Consider the following 21,353-nt stretch of genomic DNA (forward strand, 5'->3'; position numbering starts at 1 on the left):
GTATAGATTTTAAAATATTGCTTATTACTTATAAAGACCTGAATGGTTTAGCACCCAAGTATTTGAATGAGCTCTTGTTACATTATAATCCTCCACTTCCGCTACGTTCTCAAAACTCAGGTAATTTGATAATACCTAGAATATCAAAATCAACTGTGGGTGGCAGATCCTTTTCCTATTTGGTGCCTAAACTCTGGAATAACCTACCTAACATTGTTCCGGAGGCAGACATACTCTTGCAATTTAAATCTAGATTAAAGACTCATCTCTTTAACCTGGCTTACACATAACACACTAATGTGCTTCTAATATCCAAATCAGTTAAATAATTTTTAGGCTGCATTAATTAAGGTTCAAGGTTCAAGGTAAACTTTATTATCCACAAGTAGGAAATTCATGTGGTCACCATTACACGCTCCATTGTTAAATAGCCTGCTACATAACAATAAAAACATAAATACAACACATTAAATATAAAGGCATAAAAAAACATTGAAACATTAAAACCTAAGAAGAACAAAGACACGAGAGACTTTTTAAGACTAAGGTCATTGTACAACTGGGCTACAATTAGCTGATCAACTCCAATGATCTTACTGGCTGTTTTGATTATTCGTTGCAGTTTGTTCTGGTCCTTAATAAACATGTTACCAAAGGCACAAATAAAGGCCAAATGATAAGACACTCTGCAAGAGAGCTTTGTAAAACATCTGAAGAATACAGCTGTCTATTCCAAAATGGTTAAGTTTCCTTAGAAAAAAAACATCCTCTTCTGTAACCTTTTGGACTTATTTTGTGCACATTCATTAAAAGTCAATTGATTATCTATTTCAACACCCAAATATGTGTATGTTGTGACCCGCTCTACCACTACACCATTTATATTTGAGGGTTGAACTATAATTCCCTTTTTATTAAAATCTACGGTCATCTCCTTTGTTTTCTTCACATTAACCACAAGGAAATTATCTGTACACCAATTAATAAAACCCTGCACCTCCCTTTCAAAGCTCTCTAAGGATGCAGTATTGGACTGTACAAAACCCACTAATGCTGTATAATCAGCATATTTTAAAAAAAAAAGTGTGGTTTGAGATGGTTGCTTGGCAGCTGTTGGTGTACAAAATAGGGGACAGAACGCACCCTTGTGGTGCCTCTGTTTTTATGGCTTTTAACGATGAGACACATGAGTTGAATCTGACTTGTTGACTACAGTTAACAGTGTTAACAGTGGGGTTAACCCCAAGATGAACCAATTTTTTTTTTACCATCAAGTGGGGTTGGATTGTGTTGAAGGCACTGCTGAAATCTATGAACACAATCTTGACAAGACTCTTTGGCTGTTCAAGGTGCTCATATATGTTATTTGTCAGAGTCAGCAGTGCATCTTCGACCCATCTTCCCACACGATATGCAAATTGGTTTGGGTCTAAGGATGGTGTTACCTCACATAAAAGCTGTTTCAAAATAATTTTTTCAAAACATTTAATTGCCGTAAATGTTAGGGCAATGTTAATTTGCAGGTCATTAAGTTCCCTAGGTTTATTATTTTTCGGTAAGGGCACGATCAAAGATTTTTTCCATAGAGAAGGAACTACACCAGCTGTGCCAGCTGACCTGCGCACACCCTTAAAGTCCTGCTGCTAATACCATCAGGCCCACTAGTTTTACAGGGATTCACATGTCTAAAATAAGACGTAAAATCGTCTATAGAATAACTATATCCACACACTTCATGCTACTTATTTCTTTATAAACAAGTTCCTGTTCAGCTGTATAATCATGAATATCAAATCTGCAATAAAAATCATTCAAGTCATTTGCCATTTCAAATTCATTTTCCACTGCCATGAGATGCCGCTGGGGCATATATCCTGTGATTTCCTGTACCCCCTGCCAAGCTCTCCTACTATCATTTCTAAAAAAAATCTCTAATTTACATTTATATACTGCTTTACATTCATTCCCTGGTCATACCTTTTATGTTTTTCTGCACAGACATTTTCTCTTCTCTATTTCCTCCCAATTTAAACAGTCACTTTTCTTTGGTTAAGAAGTTGTTTTAATTCTGGAGTTACCCAGGGCTTGCTGTTAGGAAACATCTTAACTGTCTTTTTGGGAATGATTGCGTTCTCGCAGAATGTTATGTATCCCGAGATAGCAAGCGCCACGTCGTTGACGTTTTCGGTCCCGTCGGTCACTACGTTCCAATCCGTGCACTCTAAGCAATCTCGCAGGGCCTTGGATGGGTCAGCGGTCCAGCTCTTAACCTCCACCTTTCTGACTTTCTCACGCCACAGCCTATACACATAGGCGGGCATTAGTTTAACCATGTTGTGATCTGAGTTCCCAAAGCCGGGATTAAAATCTCCCATCACAAAGTTAGCAGAATCTGGAGCTTCTGACTCCGACTGAGCTACAATTTCATGGATAGTAAGAGCTGCAAAGACAGGTTGAAGGGAGTCCAATATTTAACAGAAAGTCCCGGGTGTAGGTGATCCGAGCCGTCTGGCCGGTGTGTATCTTAATGTTGTGGCCGAACAACATGTTGGATAAGGTCGGCCAACAAAGTGAGGATCAGCAGAAAAATGACTTGGTTCGGCTTCATAGTGTGGGCCAACACCTATTGGTTTAAGGCTTAATTAATCCGCAAAGTTACGGCGTCTCAAAACATACTGTGACGAGTGGGGCGGGGTCAAGGGACGTAGGAACGAGGAGTGAGGCCGGATGGAATGATTGGGAAATCAGTGACACCTGCGACCCACCGCCGGTCTCGAGTCCCACGTAGGAGATGGAAGGATATGAAACTGGAGCGACGACAGTGAAGGACGAGAGAGGACCAGGCCTGGGATTTATTTTATGTTTTGCTTTTTATTTGCGCGCATCAGTCGTCCGTGAGGGGCTGATGCGCTGTTTTGTGTTTATTTTGTGATTATTAAAGTTTCATTTTGATTGTGCGCCAGTTCCCACCTCCTTCTTCCGGATGAATATGTAGATTTATATTATTACACATACATTAAAACAAAACAAACAAATATAGGTATAGGAGACGTGGAGGGACCGTGTCGCCGCTCGCGCATGCGGTTCTCCTCTCTCTAATTAGGTAAACCAGAACCAGGAACACTTCCCATAACACCAGATGTACTTGCTACACCCAGATAGAGTATCTATCCAGACCAGATGGTGGATCAGCACCTAAAAATCACCTCTACAACCCTGAAAGACTGCGGAGATCAGGACAACTAGAGCCCCAGATACAGATCCCCTAAAGACCTTGTCTCAGACAACCACCGGGACAAGGATCTGTTAGGACTAGATTTTTTAGAGCATTTTGTTCCCCTAAGTATACTGTTATAGAAAGAGTATCATGCTGAAATTCAGTGTAGCATATAACGATGGATTGAGGCTGCTGCTTAGGTTTCCACGAACACTGTACAAGTGTATGTGTATGTTATCAGACTCTGTAAACAGTATAATTTCAACACTGACAAACTTTGTTCAGTCAGATTTTTCACCAACGTGGAATCACTGGCATTTTAGTCTGTATGTATTTGATGTAATGGATTCTGTCTCTCTTTATAATTATTAGTCGTTTAATTTTCTTGCTGTATTGTATGTGTTTTCGGGACCACGTGTGTCCTAATAAAGCTTTGATGATGATTGATTAAATATGTTATTAAACCCCGGTCCAAGAATGCACATAAATTAGGCCAAAAAAGCTCAATGTGGGTGCTCTACCAGACAAAAATAAGAACAAAACATCAAAGAAGGCACACCACAGCTCCAGAGATAGAGACGTATTTACTTATTTTCTCACCACAGGTGATGTTTCAAGCTTAAATGCTCTTCATCAGACAATGAATATACATGACAATGCCCATATATAAACAAAACTAAATCACATGATCAAACACACACACACACACACACACACACACACACACAAAGAGGAGGGCAATCAACAAATAATGTAAGAAAAGGGCAAATCACATAAAAATGATAATATGTTCTATACTGCTGTTTTGACAGAGGGCAAAACAATACATTTCTAGTTGATTCTAGTTTAACATGATTTATCTTTCAGATATTCTTCTTTAAATGTTTCAACTGAATGCAACGTTGACCCAGACTTGGTTCTTCACCACAGAAAATGTGTACAGTAAAAAAATGTATTCATGGAGCCACAATGAAATCCCCATATCCTGGAGATGAGCCATATATAGCCTTAAAAATTAATATAGTAAAAGAAAAGGCTAATAAGCACTAAATATCCAGAGGGATATTTAGTAAAAAGAGTTATAGGCTTGAGTAGTTTTGGGTTTAGTTATATTGCGTCATACTTATACTTCATCAAACAAAAATCATTGTCAACACAACTACTTGCCAATATGCACGCAATTGTTTGTCAGTGATTCATTTATGACTCAAAGTTTTCTAGAACAGAAACAAGCATTTATTTTTTTATATATATATTTTTTTTTTATGTAATCAGGGTTCTAAATTAACTTAAAATTAAAATAAATTTTGGCGGGTGTTAATTAAAACTTACTAGCCAGTTTGGTTGGTGATGCATGACATGAGGATCTGTTCTCGGTCATTTATCCCCCTGGCAGCACTTCCTACATTTCCCATGAACACTGTGCTGTAATGCTACGTGATGACGTTTCATATGCCCATTGGCTGCAGGCAGTTTGCAGTGAAACCAGCATGAGAAACCATGGAAACGAATAGAGTGTCCATTAGAAAACACAAGGAAGAAGAACGAATGGAGCCAGAGCAGGGAGCATAGACTGAAAGAGGAGGGAGTTAGCTATTAAAGAAAAAAGATAAGATTAAACTAAATGTGGCGGTGGTTGGGACAGATTTCTGGGGGTGAAAAGAGGAATGAGGCAGGGGATGAGGATATAGACAGAGAAACATAGAAAATAAAAATGTAATGCCAAATGGCTGACGGGTCATGAATGGCTTGTGTTTGATCACAAGAATGTTGTAATGCTTTGTCAGGATTGCCGCATGTAAGTTACATGAAAGAAAAAAAAAACTAAACAAGCAATTTCGTGGTGGGAACTAATCATTTTTTATTTGATTCAGTGTATATTTTGTTGTATGCATTGTACTTTATATGTGTTTTTCATGCCAACAGTGTTAATAAAATGATCAAATGCATTCAGTGGCACTCATAATTTGTGTTATTTTTACCTAAAAAAATATGGCTAGTGGAAATTCTGCTTGGCTGGTAACTTTAGAAAGTTACCAGCCACATTGGCTGGTGATCAAAAAAGTGAATTTAGAACCCTGAATGTAATGTATAATGTAGCCTACCAATAAAGTGTAATAAATCAGTGTGAGTGTGAACATGGCACAATAATAATATAATACAACACACTTTTTAAATGTTATTTCTATTTCTTTGATAGTGAACTTATATTTGATTTATTATGTCATTAAATCAGTATATAAATGATTTTCAAACCTGGAAGAGAGAAGAAGCATACAGCAAAGTCCCATCTCCTCCCAAACAAATTATGAAGTCGACACAATTGGAAATATCATCATAATCTGTGAAACATGTCAACAGGTAGCACATCAATTTTACACATTTTTATCTTAACTGGTTAATGTGTCTAATTCCTAATCAGTTTTTACAGGCACTGCAATAGCATGCACTAAACTCAAAGCACATGCAATAAACAAATTCACTGCATTGACTGTGACCTAAGCCGTACTGAGTCACGGAAAACAATGGATCATGAACTGATCATGTGAATGAAGTGTTTTGAAATGAGCAGCGAAAACAGACTTGATGAAGCCTTATTGTGCTTTCGGTTTTAGTTCATTTTACAGATACAGTGCCAAAGCATAAATGGCACAAAAAAACACAACATTAAAGACCTTTTATGTTAGTATAAAAAGTTTAACTATATTTTAAAAATCTACACTTTTTGCCCGGAACACTTTTACATTGTCATGTGACCATGATAATTTTGAGGCAGTTTTGCTGTCGCAATATCACAATATCTAATAATATCGTTACATCCCTAATACACACATACCAAAACAAACTGCATCAGGTATAATAAAGTACTTTTTGGATAATGCCTTACCTTCTCTAAAAGTGCAAATGTTGTTTTTGATGGAGACAAAGCTGTCTCTAGTAATGGCTGGATCTTCAATGACTGTCTTCTCCACATAGACAATCATATTTTTCTGCTGAAAGCCATTATAGCAGAGAACAAGAAAATTTCTGAATGTCAATGTCAACAAAGAGCAAATATGAACAGAACTTAAAAAACTTTATGCTTTAAAGGGGTCATATGATGCAATTAAAAAAAAAAATTCCTTTCTCTTTGGAGGGTTACAAGTTCTTGGTGCATAAAGAAGATCTGTCAATTTGCAAAGATTAAAATCTCAAATCCAAAGAGATATTCTTTATAAAAGTTAAGACTTGTCCACACCCTCCTAAAACACCTAATTTAAACAAGACCCAACATCTATGTCACTGTGTGGGAATATTTGCAAAACACCGCCCAAATGTATACGCCAGGATCCTCAAATCTTGCCCTGGAGGTCCAATGCGGTGTAGATTTTAGCTTGATTGATTGATTAAAGCCATCTGCCTTTGATTTTCAAATGATCGCAAAGACATTGATTGGCATAGATTAGCATGCTCAAGTGTGTTTGATTAGGATTAGAGCTAAAGTAGGCAAGAAAGTGGATCTCGGGGTCCAGATTTGAGGATCCCTGGTATACGCAAAGAAAGAATGCGTAACTTTGATTCTTGCTGCCGTATTGTTATTAGTGTGGTGGAGATGATGTGTGTTTCGTTGTGAAAGCAAAACGCAAAACGTTGTGGTGTCACAGAGGGAACCTTGGGAATATATCCCGCTTGAGGGTATATGAACGCTTTGGTCATGCCAGGTGCAAAATCAAGATAAGTAGGGGCCACTTAGAGGGCCTGCAGATCTCCTACTAGGGCTGGGCGATATGGAGCAAAAAATATATCTCGATATATTTTGCTATATCTCGATATACGATATATATCTCGATATCTTTACAGGAAAAATAACCCCAAAAAAAACTACTGCAAAAACAAATATGGCAAATATTACATGTTAAGGGGCCTATGAAACATTTTATTTTTTTTCTTCACCATATGTTTTATTGTTACCTAATTCTGTGTTTTAGCATGTGCAATTATTTAAATGCATAAAAACAACTTAATTAGTTAAAAACAATTCTTAAAATAGCCTTATGTGAAATGTTTTTTTCCCTTCAGAAATTCTGTGTATTTACATTTTTCTGATTATCAAATGAAGGCATAAAACATTCATTTAATTTATCTTTTAATTATTTAAAATTAAGCAAACTTTATTTTTTGGTAAACAAAGGGGATTTACTATTAAAAATAAAACATGGGAGAATTGTTGTGTGATTATTCCTTATAAAATTATGTTCGTTTCATTTTAATAGTAGTAGTAGTGGGCTATCTACATTCTGCTGTACAATAGTAATAGATTTCTGTCAAATACTTTTATTTTGACGGGTTTACCTTTACAGTTCTGTGTATGTGATACCACAGTCTATGATGTGATATGAGCTAGTCTTACTCAAATCAAACGGTCAGAAGCTCATGAAGTGACTCTCAGTGCAGTTCTGGAGATGTTCCTCATGTGTTCACGTCTTTATTTAGAGAGAGGAAAGACAATGAAATCAGCGCGAGCGTTATGCGAGCTTCCGTGTTTAATGAATGAAGATGCGCTTCTGCTCCATTCGTTGACACAGACACGCAGAACATGCAGGATTCATATTTAAATAGACTTTTCCGGGTTAATATTTGCAGATATTAGTCCATTTCGCGATTTGATGTAAGTGCATGACCGACTTTTGATTAATTCATTTAAAATTTGACCAATTCCGTGACATTCCCCGTTAAACTGTAAATTCCATTTTTATGACTGGATTCCGCGATTCCGTCCGCGTTTCATTGGGCCCTACAGTAGACATCTGCCTGCCGTTCGGCCTACGCCTTAAAACTGAAGTATCTCCATATAATGGAGCCAGTTGTCTTTTTTTTTTTTTTGACTAGTTCTCTACACGCGAGGTGAGAGGGGACAAAAGCAAGGAGGCGGGGGACGAGCGAGCGGGGGCGAGCACAGCACAGGGAAGGCAAACAAGCAAAGTGGCGGAATCAGAATATAAACAATATATCGATATATACGATATGTCAAAATCCATATCGTGTTTAAAAAATATCTCGATATATTTTAAATATCGAGATATCACCCACCCCTATCTCCTACTCTCCTCAGAGAGTTAATGGCCAACAGAAAGGCGGTTTTAAGCGTCAGATGTCTGTCTGAAATATCTTGAATAGGCTCAAACGGAGGTTTGCACAATGCCTCTAACACTACAACCAATTCCCACGGTTGTAGTGTAGGTTGTAGTTGTAGCAACCCCCCATCGTTCTTTGGAAATAAGAAATATCGGCTGTAAAACCCGGATTCCCTGTCTTGAGAAGGGACCACCTCGATAGCCTCCATCTTTAATAGGGTTTTCACTTCCTGTTCCATAACAAGACTCTGCTTGGGGCCGACTATCGTCGTAGTAACACCGTTGAACATCGGCGGTGCAGAGCCGAACTGAATACGTTAGCGTTTTTCTACTGTATGCAGGACACATTGAGATACATTTGGCAGTAGTTTCCACACTGCCTAATAATCTACTAAGGGAATCAGTCTCCCGAGACTGACCTCTGGTGTAAGAGGCTCCCGCAGGGGCGGCTGTGCCCTGGAACACTGGCAGGATTGGCAGATCGGCCCCCAGAATGTGCTGAGGAGAGATGGGCACCGTGTACTGCGGTGTACACCGCTCTACACCAGCAGAGGCTGCCCTCTGAAGCCCTGGGCTTCTGGTGTCAGGGCTTCTTGGCCAAGGGTCAGCCATAAGTGTCTCTCGGCAGGCACCATAGCTGCCATGGACCACCCAATCACTCATGTGGTCTCTTTGGTGGCGGGGAGAAAAAGATCAGCGGTCCTTCTCAGTTCAGATATATCATGGGACTTGATCTCCTCTCCCTCGTCTAGCTCTTTAAGCAGGTCAGTTTGGTTCGCCCGTAACACCACCATGGTGTGCAGACACGCACCAGCCTGACCTGCTGCCACATACCCTTTGCCCACCAAAGCCGACGTTGTTCTAAGCTTGGAGGGCAATGCGACTCCAGAGATTGGGCGCCGGATCTGGTGGAAGTGGAAGGAGATAGGGACTCGTCTCAATTCCCTCCGCCAAATCCACTCATAAACCCCACAAGCACAGCTGGCGTCCTCAGCAGAAGCTGGCGAAGGCTCCCTCCTTAAAGAGAGCCCTCCGGGAACAAAGCAGCCGCACCGACATTCTCTTATAGTGCGGACAGCCGCCCCCCTTGAGAGCCGACTCAGCGTGCTTCGAACCCAGGCAGACCACGCACAGGCTGTGTGTATCCCCACTCGTTATATATCACGGGCAGGGAGAAACACACAACCTGTAACACGATCCGGATTCGCCCTTAACATGCTTAGTATTTGCCTTGCTCTTAGACATCACTTAGAGCTCTACTGGACAGACAACAGTAAATAAGACTCACAAGACAAACAAATGACATTCACACACAGAGCGCTTGCTGAAGATGCGAAGCTAACGCCAGCTGGGCGGCACGTGTTTTTATAGCTTCACGCTCTTCCATTGGACTGATTACACATGATATTCAGAATCGCTCACGCTAAGCGTTTTTGATGCAGCTCGAGTTCCTTAAGAGGAACTACTTTGTTGCTGTGGATCACCGAATCGCCTTTCATGAAGCGAAGTCCAGCACGGGGTCGTCACATGTGGTTGGTGCAAGCCTGCCGACAGCTCCTTTGTTACATCTGCTGGATGCACCATTTTCAAATCCACCAGCCTTTCCTCACTCAAGCCCATAGTTTGTGACAATGTGAGATGCATTTTATGTAGGACTGTTTCCTGAACCTGCAGAGTAGCCTACAATGGGTCTGTGTTCAATGACTGATCTATAAAGTGAGGCAGTTCCAATTTTGCAAGGACAGTCTGTCACTTCTAAATCAGACTGAAAGTTATTTTTTATATTTAAAAAAATTGCCACTGATAATTAAAACGCAAGTTTTAAGCAGTGTTAAGGTTGCGCTTGTTGTTTGACGTTTCTTCGATCACAAATGCAGACATGGTTTTATGTTTACACAGCACCACACACAACGCAACACCTAAAAAAAAATTATAAGTTAATATTATAAGTAATTATGTTCCCACTAGCAGTGTTGTGGGTAACGCGTTACAAAGTAACGCGTTAGAGTACTCTAATTACTTTTTTCCTGAAATGTGTAACTTAACGCGTTAGTTTCGTGCGTAAGTAATCAGTAACTTCGTTATTTTTTTAAAAAAGCAATCCATTATTTTAAGGAAAGGAAAATCCCGACTGCAGCCTGCTTTTTGTCAGACAGTAGGCCTAGGTCTACTGTGCCACCTGCGGATGTATCAGCGGAGCCGAAGCTCTGTGATCGTAAAGTCAATGGCTGTGATGCGTCTGTGCCCTGCGCCTGACCCTGTGTGTGTGGGTTTTTTTTTTTTTTTCGAACTCCCGGCAAGATAGCAGAGAGGACAGCGTTTGGTTTATGGTAGTACGCACATTATTTTCAATTTGTCAACGAAAAAGAAAAGAACATCACGGTAAAATGCACACTCTGCTTTGGTGAAAAGCTTCTGTCGACCGCCAAAAATTCTACCTCAAATTTAACGCTACGTTTTAATCACTACTTTGAAGAGTAAATGTAAGAGGACTGTGTTAAAGCGAATTTAGGCTTGTGACTGTGAGTGACACTTTAATAATAATTAGTTCGGCTATTAAGCGATTTGTCATTTGCCTGTGTGGCAGTGAAGGATTTAATTCGGTTTGTTATAATTTTTGTTTGACAGGCAGCTGTTAATTTCTGTTAGATCATTGGCTGGCTGGTTGTTCATCATTTCTAAATGGATTTAAATCTGCAAGCCTGTTTAAGGTTGTGTTTACAAGTAAGCATACTTGAACTTTGATAACTGCATTATTTAAAGTTAAAGAAAAATCAGGAGTTATCTTGTGGTGCTCATAATATACAGTAGCCTCGGCTACCCGGGCTGGGTAACGTTAGGTGCGAATTTTGATTAATAATATGTTCTGTGATAATAAATAAATAAAACGCCATGTGGAATAGCCGATTGCTGACTGTCTTTCCTGTTATTGTTATCCTGCAGTGTTAATTTAGTCGGATGACTGACGTTATTCATTGTCGGGAGTCACGACTTCTAGGTGCATTTAAAGGGGCGGGGGCTATGTCTGTCGTGTGTGAGCCGCTGCAAACGGCTTTTAATTTTTGGTAACGCATGAGTACTCTAACGCGTTACTTTTATGAATAGGTAACGCTGTATCATAACTGATTACTTTTAATTGCTGGTAACGTTGTAACCTAACTAACTACTTTCCAAAGTAACTATACCCAACACTGCCCACTAGTGCATACCCATGTTCAACATGTCACTTCCTATTGCCAGTAGGTGGTGCTATAACTATATCCTAATATGGGTGTGTAGATGTCTTCAGGCCAGGACTCTAATCCAACTTGTGTAGTCTGGGGCAGATTGGACATTGTATGCATGAGTTACAGTAATGTTCTGTCTCACTTAATTTATCGCATGTTTTAGCTAAGTGCTGCTAGCATGTTTTAGTATGGTTTTTAGCATGTTGTCAGTGTATTTATCACTTGGTGACACTTTTTAATATGTTCCTAGGAGTCCATAACAGTGTTAACCATGTCACTTCCTGTTACCAGCAAGTGGTGCTATGACTATAACTGAATTTGGGCATGGGTGTTTATTCAGGACAGAACACCTATCAAACGTGTGAAGTTTGGGGCAGATCGGATATTGCTTGCCTGAGTTACAGTAACTTCCTGTTTCATATCAGATGTAAATTGCAAATGTGCAAAGTTTTGGAGCATGCTTAAGCCCTCAAATATGTTATTCACTTTGAAGAAGAAGAAGAAGAAGAAGAAGAAGCAGCAGAAGAATAATAAGGAGAAACAAAGCAATTCCAATAGGGTCCTCTCAGTGCAGTGCTTGGTGCCTAAATACAGATGTGGCCTTGAAGAATGTGCATGCTACTCATACAATTCATCAAGTGTGGACACACAGCACCCTGCAGGCATGCTTTTATGGTGCGTTCACACCAGACGTGTGACGTGATAACAACGTAGTGAGCGGAGGGAAAATCAAAAACAACAATGGAAGACAAAGTCATCATTGCTGTATGTGGATACATGCGGAGCTGTATGATACTTTTTCATACTTTTACAGAAACAGGAATAAAAAGGATTTTGCTTGTATATATATAACATATCAATAGATTAATTTAAAGGGTAACTAAACCCCTGGTCAGAGCCTGACTCCACCCACTGGCAATATTTGAAAACTGCTGAAAAGTGGGCAGAGCACAGCGGAGATAGAGGGGACTTACCGAGGTCGGGCTGAGCGGGTGGGGCGTGAACCTGAGAACCGCAGTGACGGATTAATTGAAAAAAAAAAAAGTGGAGGATGTCAAGGTGTCTGTGGCCTGAGCCATATCAATTCGAGACGTTGGCTCAAACTGCGGTCTTAACTCCCGCACCACGTCGCTTTTCAGCGTGAGCTGTTTGGAGAAGCAATCCCGTGTAAAATGCAGTTTGCACACTCCAGCTCTAGGCGGGAACTCGCGGTCTTTCAGGCCAAGTGCATGCAACCACTGGTGCCTAATTTTAAAGTCTCCTGGAAAACTATGTAGTCCAGCAGTGCTGTAGCAACCACCAACACTACACATACTGACCACTGTACTAAATACAGATAAATCTACGCCAGCTTGAAGCTATTCTAACTGATGCAATACTATGCTACTAACTAACTATTCTTCTAACAATACTAACGTTACACTAACAACTATGCTAATTAACTACATAGGCTACACGAAATAATCTAAATAAGTATATAAATGCTATGCTAAATAGATGCTATAATAGTCTATCCTGGTCGTTTTCCATACTCACAATTCCAACTCCTGACTCACTACAGTAATTTTGACGGAACAAGATGGTTTTAATTTATGCCAAGGGCGTGGTAGCTCGTACCAAGGGGCTTGGAGAGCTGGAAACTGCTTATGTCACCTGCCACCACTTACATCACTTGCCACCACAACATCCAATAGAACAAATCTACTGCAGTAGCCACCGTTCAACCTGAAGGGGGTAGCACTCGGACATTTTACACCATATATTGTAGAATTAAAACACTTTACACTCAAATGTCAAAAAAGTTACTCAAATCAATGAAGAGCACTATTAAAGCCCCATTCTTACAGATCATTAACTAAAAAAAGTTGGTTAAGGGTTTAGTTACTCTTTAATAAAGACCAAAGATTAGATTTACCACAAACTAATTATATTTTATCTTGAACAACTAAAGAGACATCAGAGCCAGCAGCAAATGTCAAAGGACTAGCCGAGTTGAGAGTGCTCTAGGCGGATACATGATCACTGAGCTCCCGCTGATCGCATGGAGCTAGTCTCCAGAAATAGGGGATACACATTTTTAAATAGACGGTGTCTGTTGTGAAGTTAATTTCCACCGTCGGTGTATGAATGAGTTCTGTGAATGGGTGAATGTGAGGCAATTTGTAAAGTGCCTTGGATGGCCATGGGTCTGTTGAAAGTGCTATAAAATTTATTAATTTCACACGCGAATGAAGCAAATACACTCAAAATGTTCAATCGTCGAACTATCTGGTGTCTGGTGTAAATGCACAATTTGAATTAAAGGTTCTGAATTTAAATTCAACCCAGTCACATATGTAACTTATTTGCACCAGGTGGTGCAAGTTGCACCATTGTAAAGGCTCAAAAAAAGGTTTTCTCTGTTAAAATGTAGTTCGAGAGGACTGTGGATTTCGTTCCTCTCAAACACCATTGTAAGGCTGGAATTGTGACAACTGATTTTTTAAATAAACATAAAAGTATTACTGGTTATAATATTATAACTTTTTAACTTATTATTTATCATGTATATCAGGGCTGTCAAACTGGCCAGAGCCCTGCAGAGTTTAGATGCAACCCTAATTAAACACACCTTACATCCAGCTTATCAAGTCCTTCAGACTTATTTGAAAACGACATTGTTTGTGTGTTGCACTGAACTATGCAGGGCTGCATCCCTCCAGGAACTGAGTTTGACACACCTTATGTGCGTATCTATGGAATGATATTCCGGACATTATTCAAAAGGAATTGCAAATTGTATTTAATTAAATTGTATTTGCAATTGCGTTTTCAATTTGTGGATGCATAAAATGTGACAATCCAAATGCAAATGTAAATCGCGCATTACCGTTTGCATTTTCGCTCTTGCGAACGCACAGTGAGTGCCAAATTACACTGACTACACATTTGCTTTTTCACTCTCTCTGCACAGCGCATGTAAACTGCCAAAACTCAAATGGAATCGCAATTCCTTTTGCATTTGAATTTCCGACGTCTACACAGAAACCTGTCAATCAAGTGACAGGGGTGGTGTAATTTTATTGGGCGAGTTTCCATTGGGATGTGACGTCACTCACAGTCAACCGTAATAACCAACTAAAAAGATAAAAAGAGGCAATTTATATAATATTTAGTTTCATTGTAATGGCTGAATATATACACATTTCTGAAGCTATTATTATGTTTACATGAAGAAAAAAAAATCGAAAGGAGGCAGTGGTATTTGATATCCTTTTTCGTTTTATTGTAAATGTACAGTGAGGAAATTTGCATTCGCCAAGGCGAGCTGACTGATGTTATCAAGTGTGCTGCTGCTTGCAGAATTGCCGGATTTGCATTGTCACGGACATCATACTCCCAAGTTGAATGTGCAAAGTCTGAACAACAGAGGATGCACGGCCAAAATCAGCATGCTTTGAATTGAGAAACACGTGCAGACCTACATCACCAGACTATTTGCCTAAGGACCCACTTTATATTAAGTGGCCTTAACTAATGTACTTACATTTTAATTAATAATTTGGTACAATGTACTTATTGTGTACATACATGTTTTTACATTGTACTTATATATATATATATATATATATATATATATATATATATATATATATAAATGACATGTAATTACATCTGTATTTAATTTCTGTAATTACATTTATAATTACACTGTTGACCCATACTTTACACCTTAACCCACCCTTAAACTTAACCATACCTCCAACCCTCTCCCTAACCTTACCCCTATCCCACCTCAAAAGCAGCAAAAGTGTTTTACAATACAATATGAACACAATAAGTACATTGTACTTATTTTTATGTAAGTACATAGTAGTTAAGGCCACCTAATATAAAGTGGGACCTTGCCTAATGTAACAGATATGCAGGTCATCGATTCATGGGTTAAATTCAGGCATACAAATGAAACCTTTTTGCACTAAATGCCTGGCGCCAGCCTGGCTGGACTTAAATTATTTACGATACCCGTGCGAGCCTCAAAGGGGACATGAAATCCCCCCCCCCACCCCACACACATAAGCACACACACGCAAACGAACTTTTCTTTATACTTTTTATGTTAGTCGTTAATAATATGTATTTTGAATATGTTTGTGGGTACAATGGTTAATCCTTGTTATGCGAAGATTATAATGTTACTAGCTTATAAATTGGGAATGTTTCTCCTCATTTTAAATTTCTCAAAGAGCCATGTTTCTGTAACCCCCCACTCCTTTGCAGCTCATAAAACTTTATGACCCCCCTGGGCAACAGGACAGGAGAGAAGCCAAGTCACTGGTTTCTTTTCCCAATGCATTCTAAACTATTAGCTTTTGTCTTTATGTTTTCTAAATGTATTAAGTATTTATTTTTGGTACATTAGATGTTTCCCATATAAATTGGGACTATCGGCAATTTATTAGCGTGTGTTAATCTTTAAATGTGTGTAATTCTGCATTTGAATGTAACTTCATGTTTTGATCATTTATATATATTATTTTTGGTATCTGTTTAATCGTCATGCTTTAACGGACCCATTTATCTAAAGCAAAATGTGGTTAAAATCTATTAATCTTGAATTAAGAACTTGCTAGAATATCCCTGATGAAATCTGACAAGCCCTAAATCATTAGGGTGGGTGTTTCCACAGAGACAAAGGAACTTTTCCCCGCTTCAGATCGCGGACGTTCATTGGTTGTTCACGCGAAAAGAGGTGTGAACCATCCCAAGCCATAAGAATCGACCGAACAAGGTCCGCCTTCTCTTCTTCCTCTCTACATTCTCGGACACGCTGCTCTCCTGTGCAGCCTTGGGCCGCGCTCAGATTGCCGCCCCCCCCCCCTCCCCCCCCAGCCGGGAGGCGGAGAGGACAGCCATTATCATGGCTCCTTCGGAAGCTTTCGTTTTCGTTGTTTTGTTTTCTTTTCTTTACTAAGTTTATTCAACTATTCGCCTCTCCACACAAGGAAGACGAATTCTGGAATATTGTTTGTTGAACCTTTCAAATACCGCGCAAAGACAGAACAAAGGCCCCGCTCACGCTGCTCCAAGGTCACGCCAAGATCCGGCACACGCACGCTGTTTTCAAAAGGACCAGCGCACGCACGCTGGGCCATGCAAGTATCACTTTTCTATGGAGATTTGAAATGCTGCTTTAAAGTTGGTCTGTGATTTGATTTGTGTTGGCTGAGAAGGGTTACTGACTGTGATTTCCATACCTGAGCTCATTCTGTGATCTCATTCATTTTCTCTCTCTCTCTCTCTCTCTCTCCTTTATTTGGATTCCGTTATGTCTTGTAAAAAGTTTACTGTCTGTATTGTCGTACGCATATTTACTCTGTGTGATTTGTAGTTTCGATGTATTATTAGTCAATTATTAAAAACCCATATATTCATGATTCTTGTCTCCACCACCCGCTCACATTACGAGTCTGTAATGTCTGATCTTTAGCTACAAGCTTTAAATTTAGAAACTAAATTTATCATAATGATAGGAAAATGTTTTCATGGCCAGAGAATATTTTTCCTTGAATTATAAGAAGTGATAACTTTATTGAAAATTGATAGTTTAATCTTACGGCCGTTTGCTGGACAAACCACTGTTTGATTTGCAGTAATTTACAGTAAGAGATATCACAATAAAATTTAGTGTAACTGTCATATGAGATAGATATTAATCATATTCCTGATTAATTATTCAAATTCCCTATATATCATTTGAGTTAATTATTCTGTACAAGCCATTGTTGCTACAGTTTTGGTGGAGAAACACGCACATTTCAAACGTCGTTTTGTGAGCAATCAATCTGTGTATATGGTTTTTAATAATTTCTGCACGTGCGCTATGAAATTATGTAACGTTACTTGTGAGATAAGTCGCAAGACGCGAAATCACTCCTGACTGAGGCAAAAAGCTGATCAGTCAGCACATTAGGTATTTATAGAAACTTAACATTATAGTCATTGTTATTTTTAATGAAAGTAAACTGCAGTATAATGTTAAAAGTATCCTGTTAAGAAAGACCAAAATCTTTTTACAGTGAGAACATTTTAATATGAATAATTAAAAGATGAAGAAATCTTTTATTAGTTGCAACGTAAATCTGAACATGAGCAATGTTCCTCTGATTCAGTTAAAAAGGCCTTGCTTATTAAATATCGTTATTGAATTTGTGGTGAACCACAGTGATATTCAAAATTAAAACGATAAAAACTCCTGGTCTAAAATTGGCTTAGCTACCCGATTTTTAAACCTAAAACATTTAAATCATAAGTGCTATTTTGAAAAATGTCTATTGGATTCAACAGATGGAAAATTCCTTTTTTTCTTTTTTTTTTTTTTTTTTCATTTGTGTTTTGGAAGTGAACGGATCCTTCCTTCACCCTATGTTTAATATAGCACCACAGAATTAAAACTTTTTGTTTGTTACTCGTGATTTGATGCAGAAAATCAGCCTGACAAACGATCAGATTCTAAGTCCTATTTAAATTCTGTAATTCTAAACACCGGAGGGAACTCGTGGTTTAGAAGTTTCAAGTTACGTCCTGCTTTCTGATTCCAGCTTGCATGAGTGCAAGTCGCCATCCCGTGGCCGTTTCAGATAATGCGCTCTAATTGCTAATCTTGAGGTTTTAATTTTTTTTGAGAATTTTCCCCTTGAGGTATTGAATTAGCTGTTTAAATTCTCGAAAATTATTTGCATTTACAGCTTTGCTCGTGCGAATATTATTACAGGGAAACAAAAGAATTTTCCCTGCCTTTGACTGTTACATTTACTTTGAGTTTGGTTCAAACATGATTTGAATTAAAATGTAATTGTTTAATAGTGGAAATCTAGATGTTTCAGGTCAACTACTGATTGACCCACTTAGAAGGTAAGCCATCTAGTGGCAGTCTCCTGTTAAATCGACTAACAGACCTCTGTCTTTTCCATTCTGTTTTGAATTGCATGTCCACTTTTACCCTTTTTGATTAATCTCACCGTGTTTGATTAATTTCATAAATATTAATGATAACTTACAAACTATCATGGGTTATTATAGGATATTATTCAGATTTTCCTTTTAATTCTTACATGCTTATTTTAATTTAAACCAGTGTTGAATTTTTAATTTGAATTAAGTTTTCTGCTCAGCAGGTTAAGCACAGAGAAGCAGTACTTCTCCCCTTGTGGTGAAAACCAGCTACTCCTTCTCCCTTGTTTCATTCCTGTCTTTTATTTAGATTTTTATTATTTTTCTTCTCTTTTTTAGCTTAGGTTATTTTGATAATTACCATTATTTTCATAATTCCCTTTCTTTGTTTTATCATTATTAGGTAAAGCTGGTACCTTTCCTTTCTACATATATAGTTACTCAATTGATGTTAAACAAACCAAACCTTAATTAACTGTAAGTTTCCTTTGTTCATCCTTTGTGTATTTGATTGTAGAACTCCCTTGGTGATTGGACAGTCATCTCAGGTTTCCAGTGAGCAAGGCTGCCCGACCAGTGCCCGACCACTGGCTGTGAGTGAAACTCGGTTCCTCTTGTCTCTGTCCGTTAGTGGCACGTGGTGGAGACATCAGCAATTTGGCACTCCAAAGGTTGTGCTAAAAGTCACAAGCTGTTCAAGAGTGCGCCACGCCAAAGTAACGGAGGACCGGGGACACTGCGGTTGAGTGTTTGGGGAGCGCCGGAGAGTTTGACCCAGCCACTGGTTTCCACCTGAATGACTTCAATTCGCCCAGGTGAACCAAATGTGATAAAACCCATCCACTTATTATAAGCCACAGAATATTAGATATTCCCCCGGATATATTTTAAGTGTTTAACCCTTTTTGCTTCTTTAAGCCACACCATATTTCTAGGTTTCCTACCCAGATAGCCCACTCACCTGTTGGCCCTATCTTAAAACCTAGCAGTAGGCTTAGACCTCCTTATTCTCACTAACACATTGTGTTTATATTGTTTGTATCTCATTTCAAGTGTTGTTTCACTTTGATCTTTTTCTATCCTCTGTTCTGTTGTGATTTGTTTCTTTCATTTCACATAGAGACAGTAACCTGTGAGCCACCAAGGAAGCTAAATAGTAGAGCAACAATCAGCAGCTGGTGTCATCACACGACCCGCTAGGCTACTGCCTGTCAAATCTCCATTTCAGGTCCTTGGTTGACCCAAGTTAATTTGCTACTTAACTGTCTGACTGTTTGCATCAGTTAGCCCCAAAATTCTCATAAATGGCACAGCCCGTATGAATATAGCTCGCTAAACGTAGAACGAACTTGCATTGGTCTTTTTGTGTGTGTGTGCTGTGCTTCTCTCACCGACAGAGAGTCAGGATGTTCCAAGCATCCAGTCCAGCAGTCCACGGGGGCCACCTCTCGACATGGTTGAAAGCTGTGACGACCCCCATCCTGCCCAAGGACGCCAGTAACCTGCAGCACCCAGAGCAACTAGACACCGAGCTAGATGAACTGATGGCACGCAATCCAAACCAAAGCGACTACTACAAAGAACTCGCCAGGATCTTCGGAAGCCTAGTTCACATTCTCGTCGCCCAGGCACGGCTCAGTGAACGGAGCAACATCGCGGAGGAGGCCTGGAAGGACCAGGCCCCAACCCAGAGTCATCTTGATCAGCTCCTCCTTGAGACCCAGAACCAGCACGAGAAAGAGGACGACACAGATCCAGAGCTACAGAAAGGAGTTGAAAGACTTCACAATGCCCTGCAAGATCTTCGCTTGACACAGATCAAAAAGAACAGCTGGAGAGAGAAGCCAAAAAAGAACTCAACAAAAAACTCCAGCATGGTGACTCTCCTAAAAAGAGCAGAGAGTGAACTGAAAGAAAGAGACTATAAAACCTGGGCCTGCAAAACACACTTGCAAGCGGCCCGAGCTAAATTCAACAAGCTTATTCTGCAGAGAGACAAGCTCCAAGATGAACTTGACACTGTTCACACAGAACTAAGACAATCTCACAGATTACAGAGTGGCTGCATCGGAGAAACGCACACCACAAAGTTTCTCCCGGCCCGCCACTCCAACCCTTTCAGCCAAGAACCCAGAACTGTAAAAGGGGGTGTAAGCTCACGGCTCAAGAAATCACCAGCCAGCTTACAAGAACACCTGTCAACAACGGAGGGGAGAGAACCCTTCCAGAGAACGCATGTCACTAAACCCTGCACTGCTCACAGAGAACTTGACAAGCTAGCCAGAAGCATCTCTACATTCAATCCAGATCCTGCAGGAGGACATGACATTCATGCTTCTTTACAAGCCATTGACTTTCATTTGCAAACTGTCGCCAACGTGACAGATGTGAACACATTGTACCTGTTAAAAATCACGTCCAGCTGTGATGTGCATTGTTTTCTGGATCGTCAACCAGAGACTGTCAAAGCGTACTACCAGCAACTGCTACAAACTTTGATTCTTGAATTCTCTGATGCAAACTCAGACCATGGGCTCCTTATTGCTATGGACCTCAAACAGGGCCGATTTGAAAACCCACAGACTTTCTGTAGTCAGCTACAAAAAGCCTACTTCGGAGCATGCAACGAACCAGGTATGGAACAGGATGTCAACTTAAAAACTCTGTTCCTCCTAAACCTACATGCCAGTTAGAGTTTTCATCTCAGAGTCCCAGCGTGTCCACGTAACAGGACTACACAAGAGTTGTGGAACTTAGCCCACAAAGCTTGCACCAAGCAAAAGACTATTTGTGAAAAGACTGTGAAAAACCCCAAAGTCTCCGTCTCTGAGCACTGCTTGGAGTTAACCCTAGATGGCGCCC

At 39.6% G+C, this 21,353-nt stretch overlaps 1 protein-coding gene across 1 annotated transcript in view; it reads right to left on the bottom strand.

Moving 5' to 3' along the window:
* nadka (NAD kinase a) overlaps window positions 1-21,353 on the bottom strand; it is a 218,139-nt gene that overhangs the window by 93,832 nt on the left and 102,954 nt on the right. Inside the window, exons 5-6 of the mRNA XM_026270696.1 lie at window positions 6,105-6,210; window positions 5,474-5,559 (exon numbers count right to left, since the gene is read on the bottom strand). Of these exons, the coding sequence (XP_026126481.1) occupies window positions 5,474-5,559; window positions 6,105-6,210 (192 nt within the window). The remainder of the gene's footprint in view (window positions 1-5,473; window positions 5,560-6,104; window positions 6,211-21,353) is intronic.

This window comes from Carassius auratus, chromosome 8 (genome assembly GCF_003368295.1).
Source record: "Carassius auratus strain Wakin chromosome 8, ASM336829v1, whole genome shotgun sequence".
Taxonomy (NCBI): domain Eukaryota; kingdom Metazoa; phylum Chordata; class Actinopteri; order Cypriniformes; family Cyprinidae; genus Carassius; species Carassius auratus.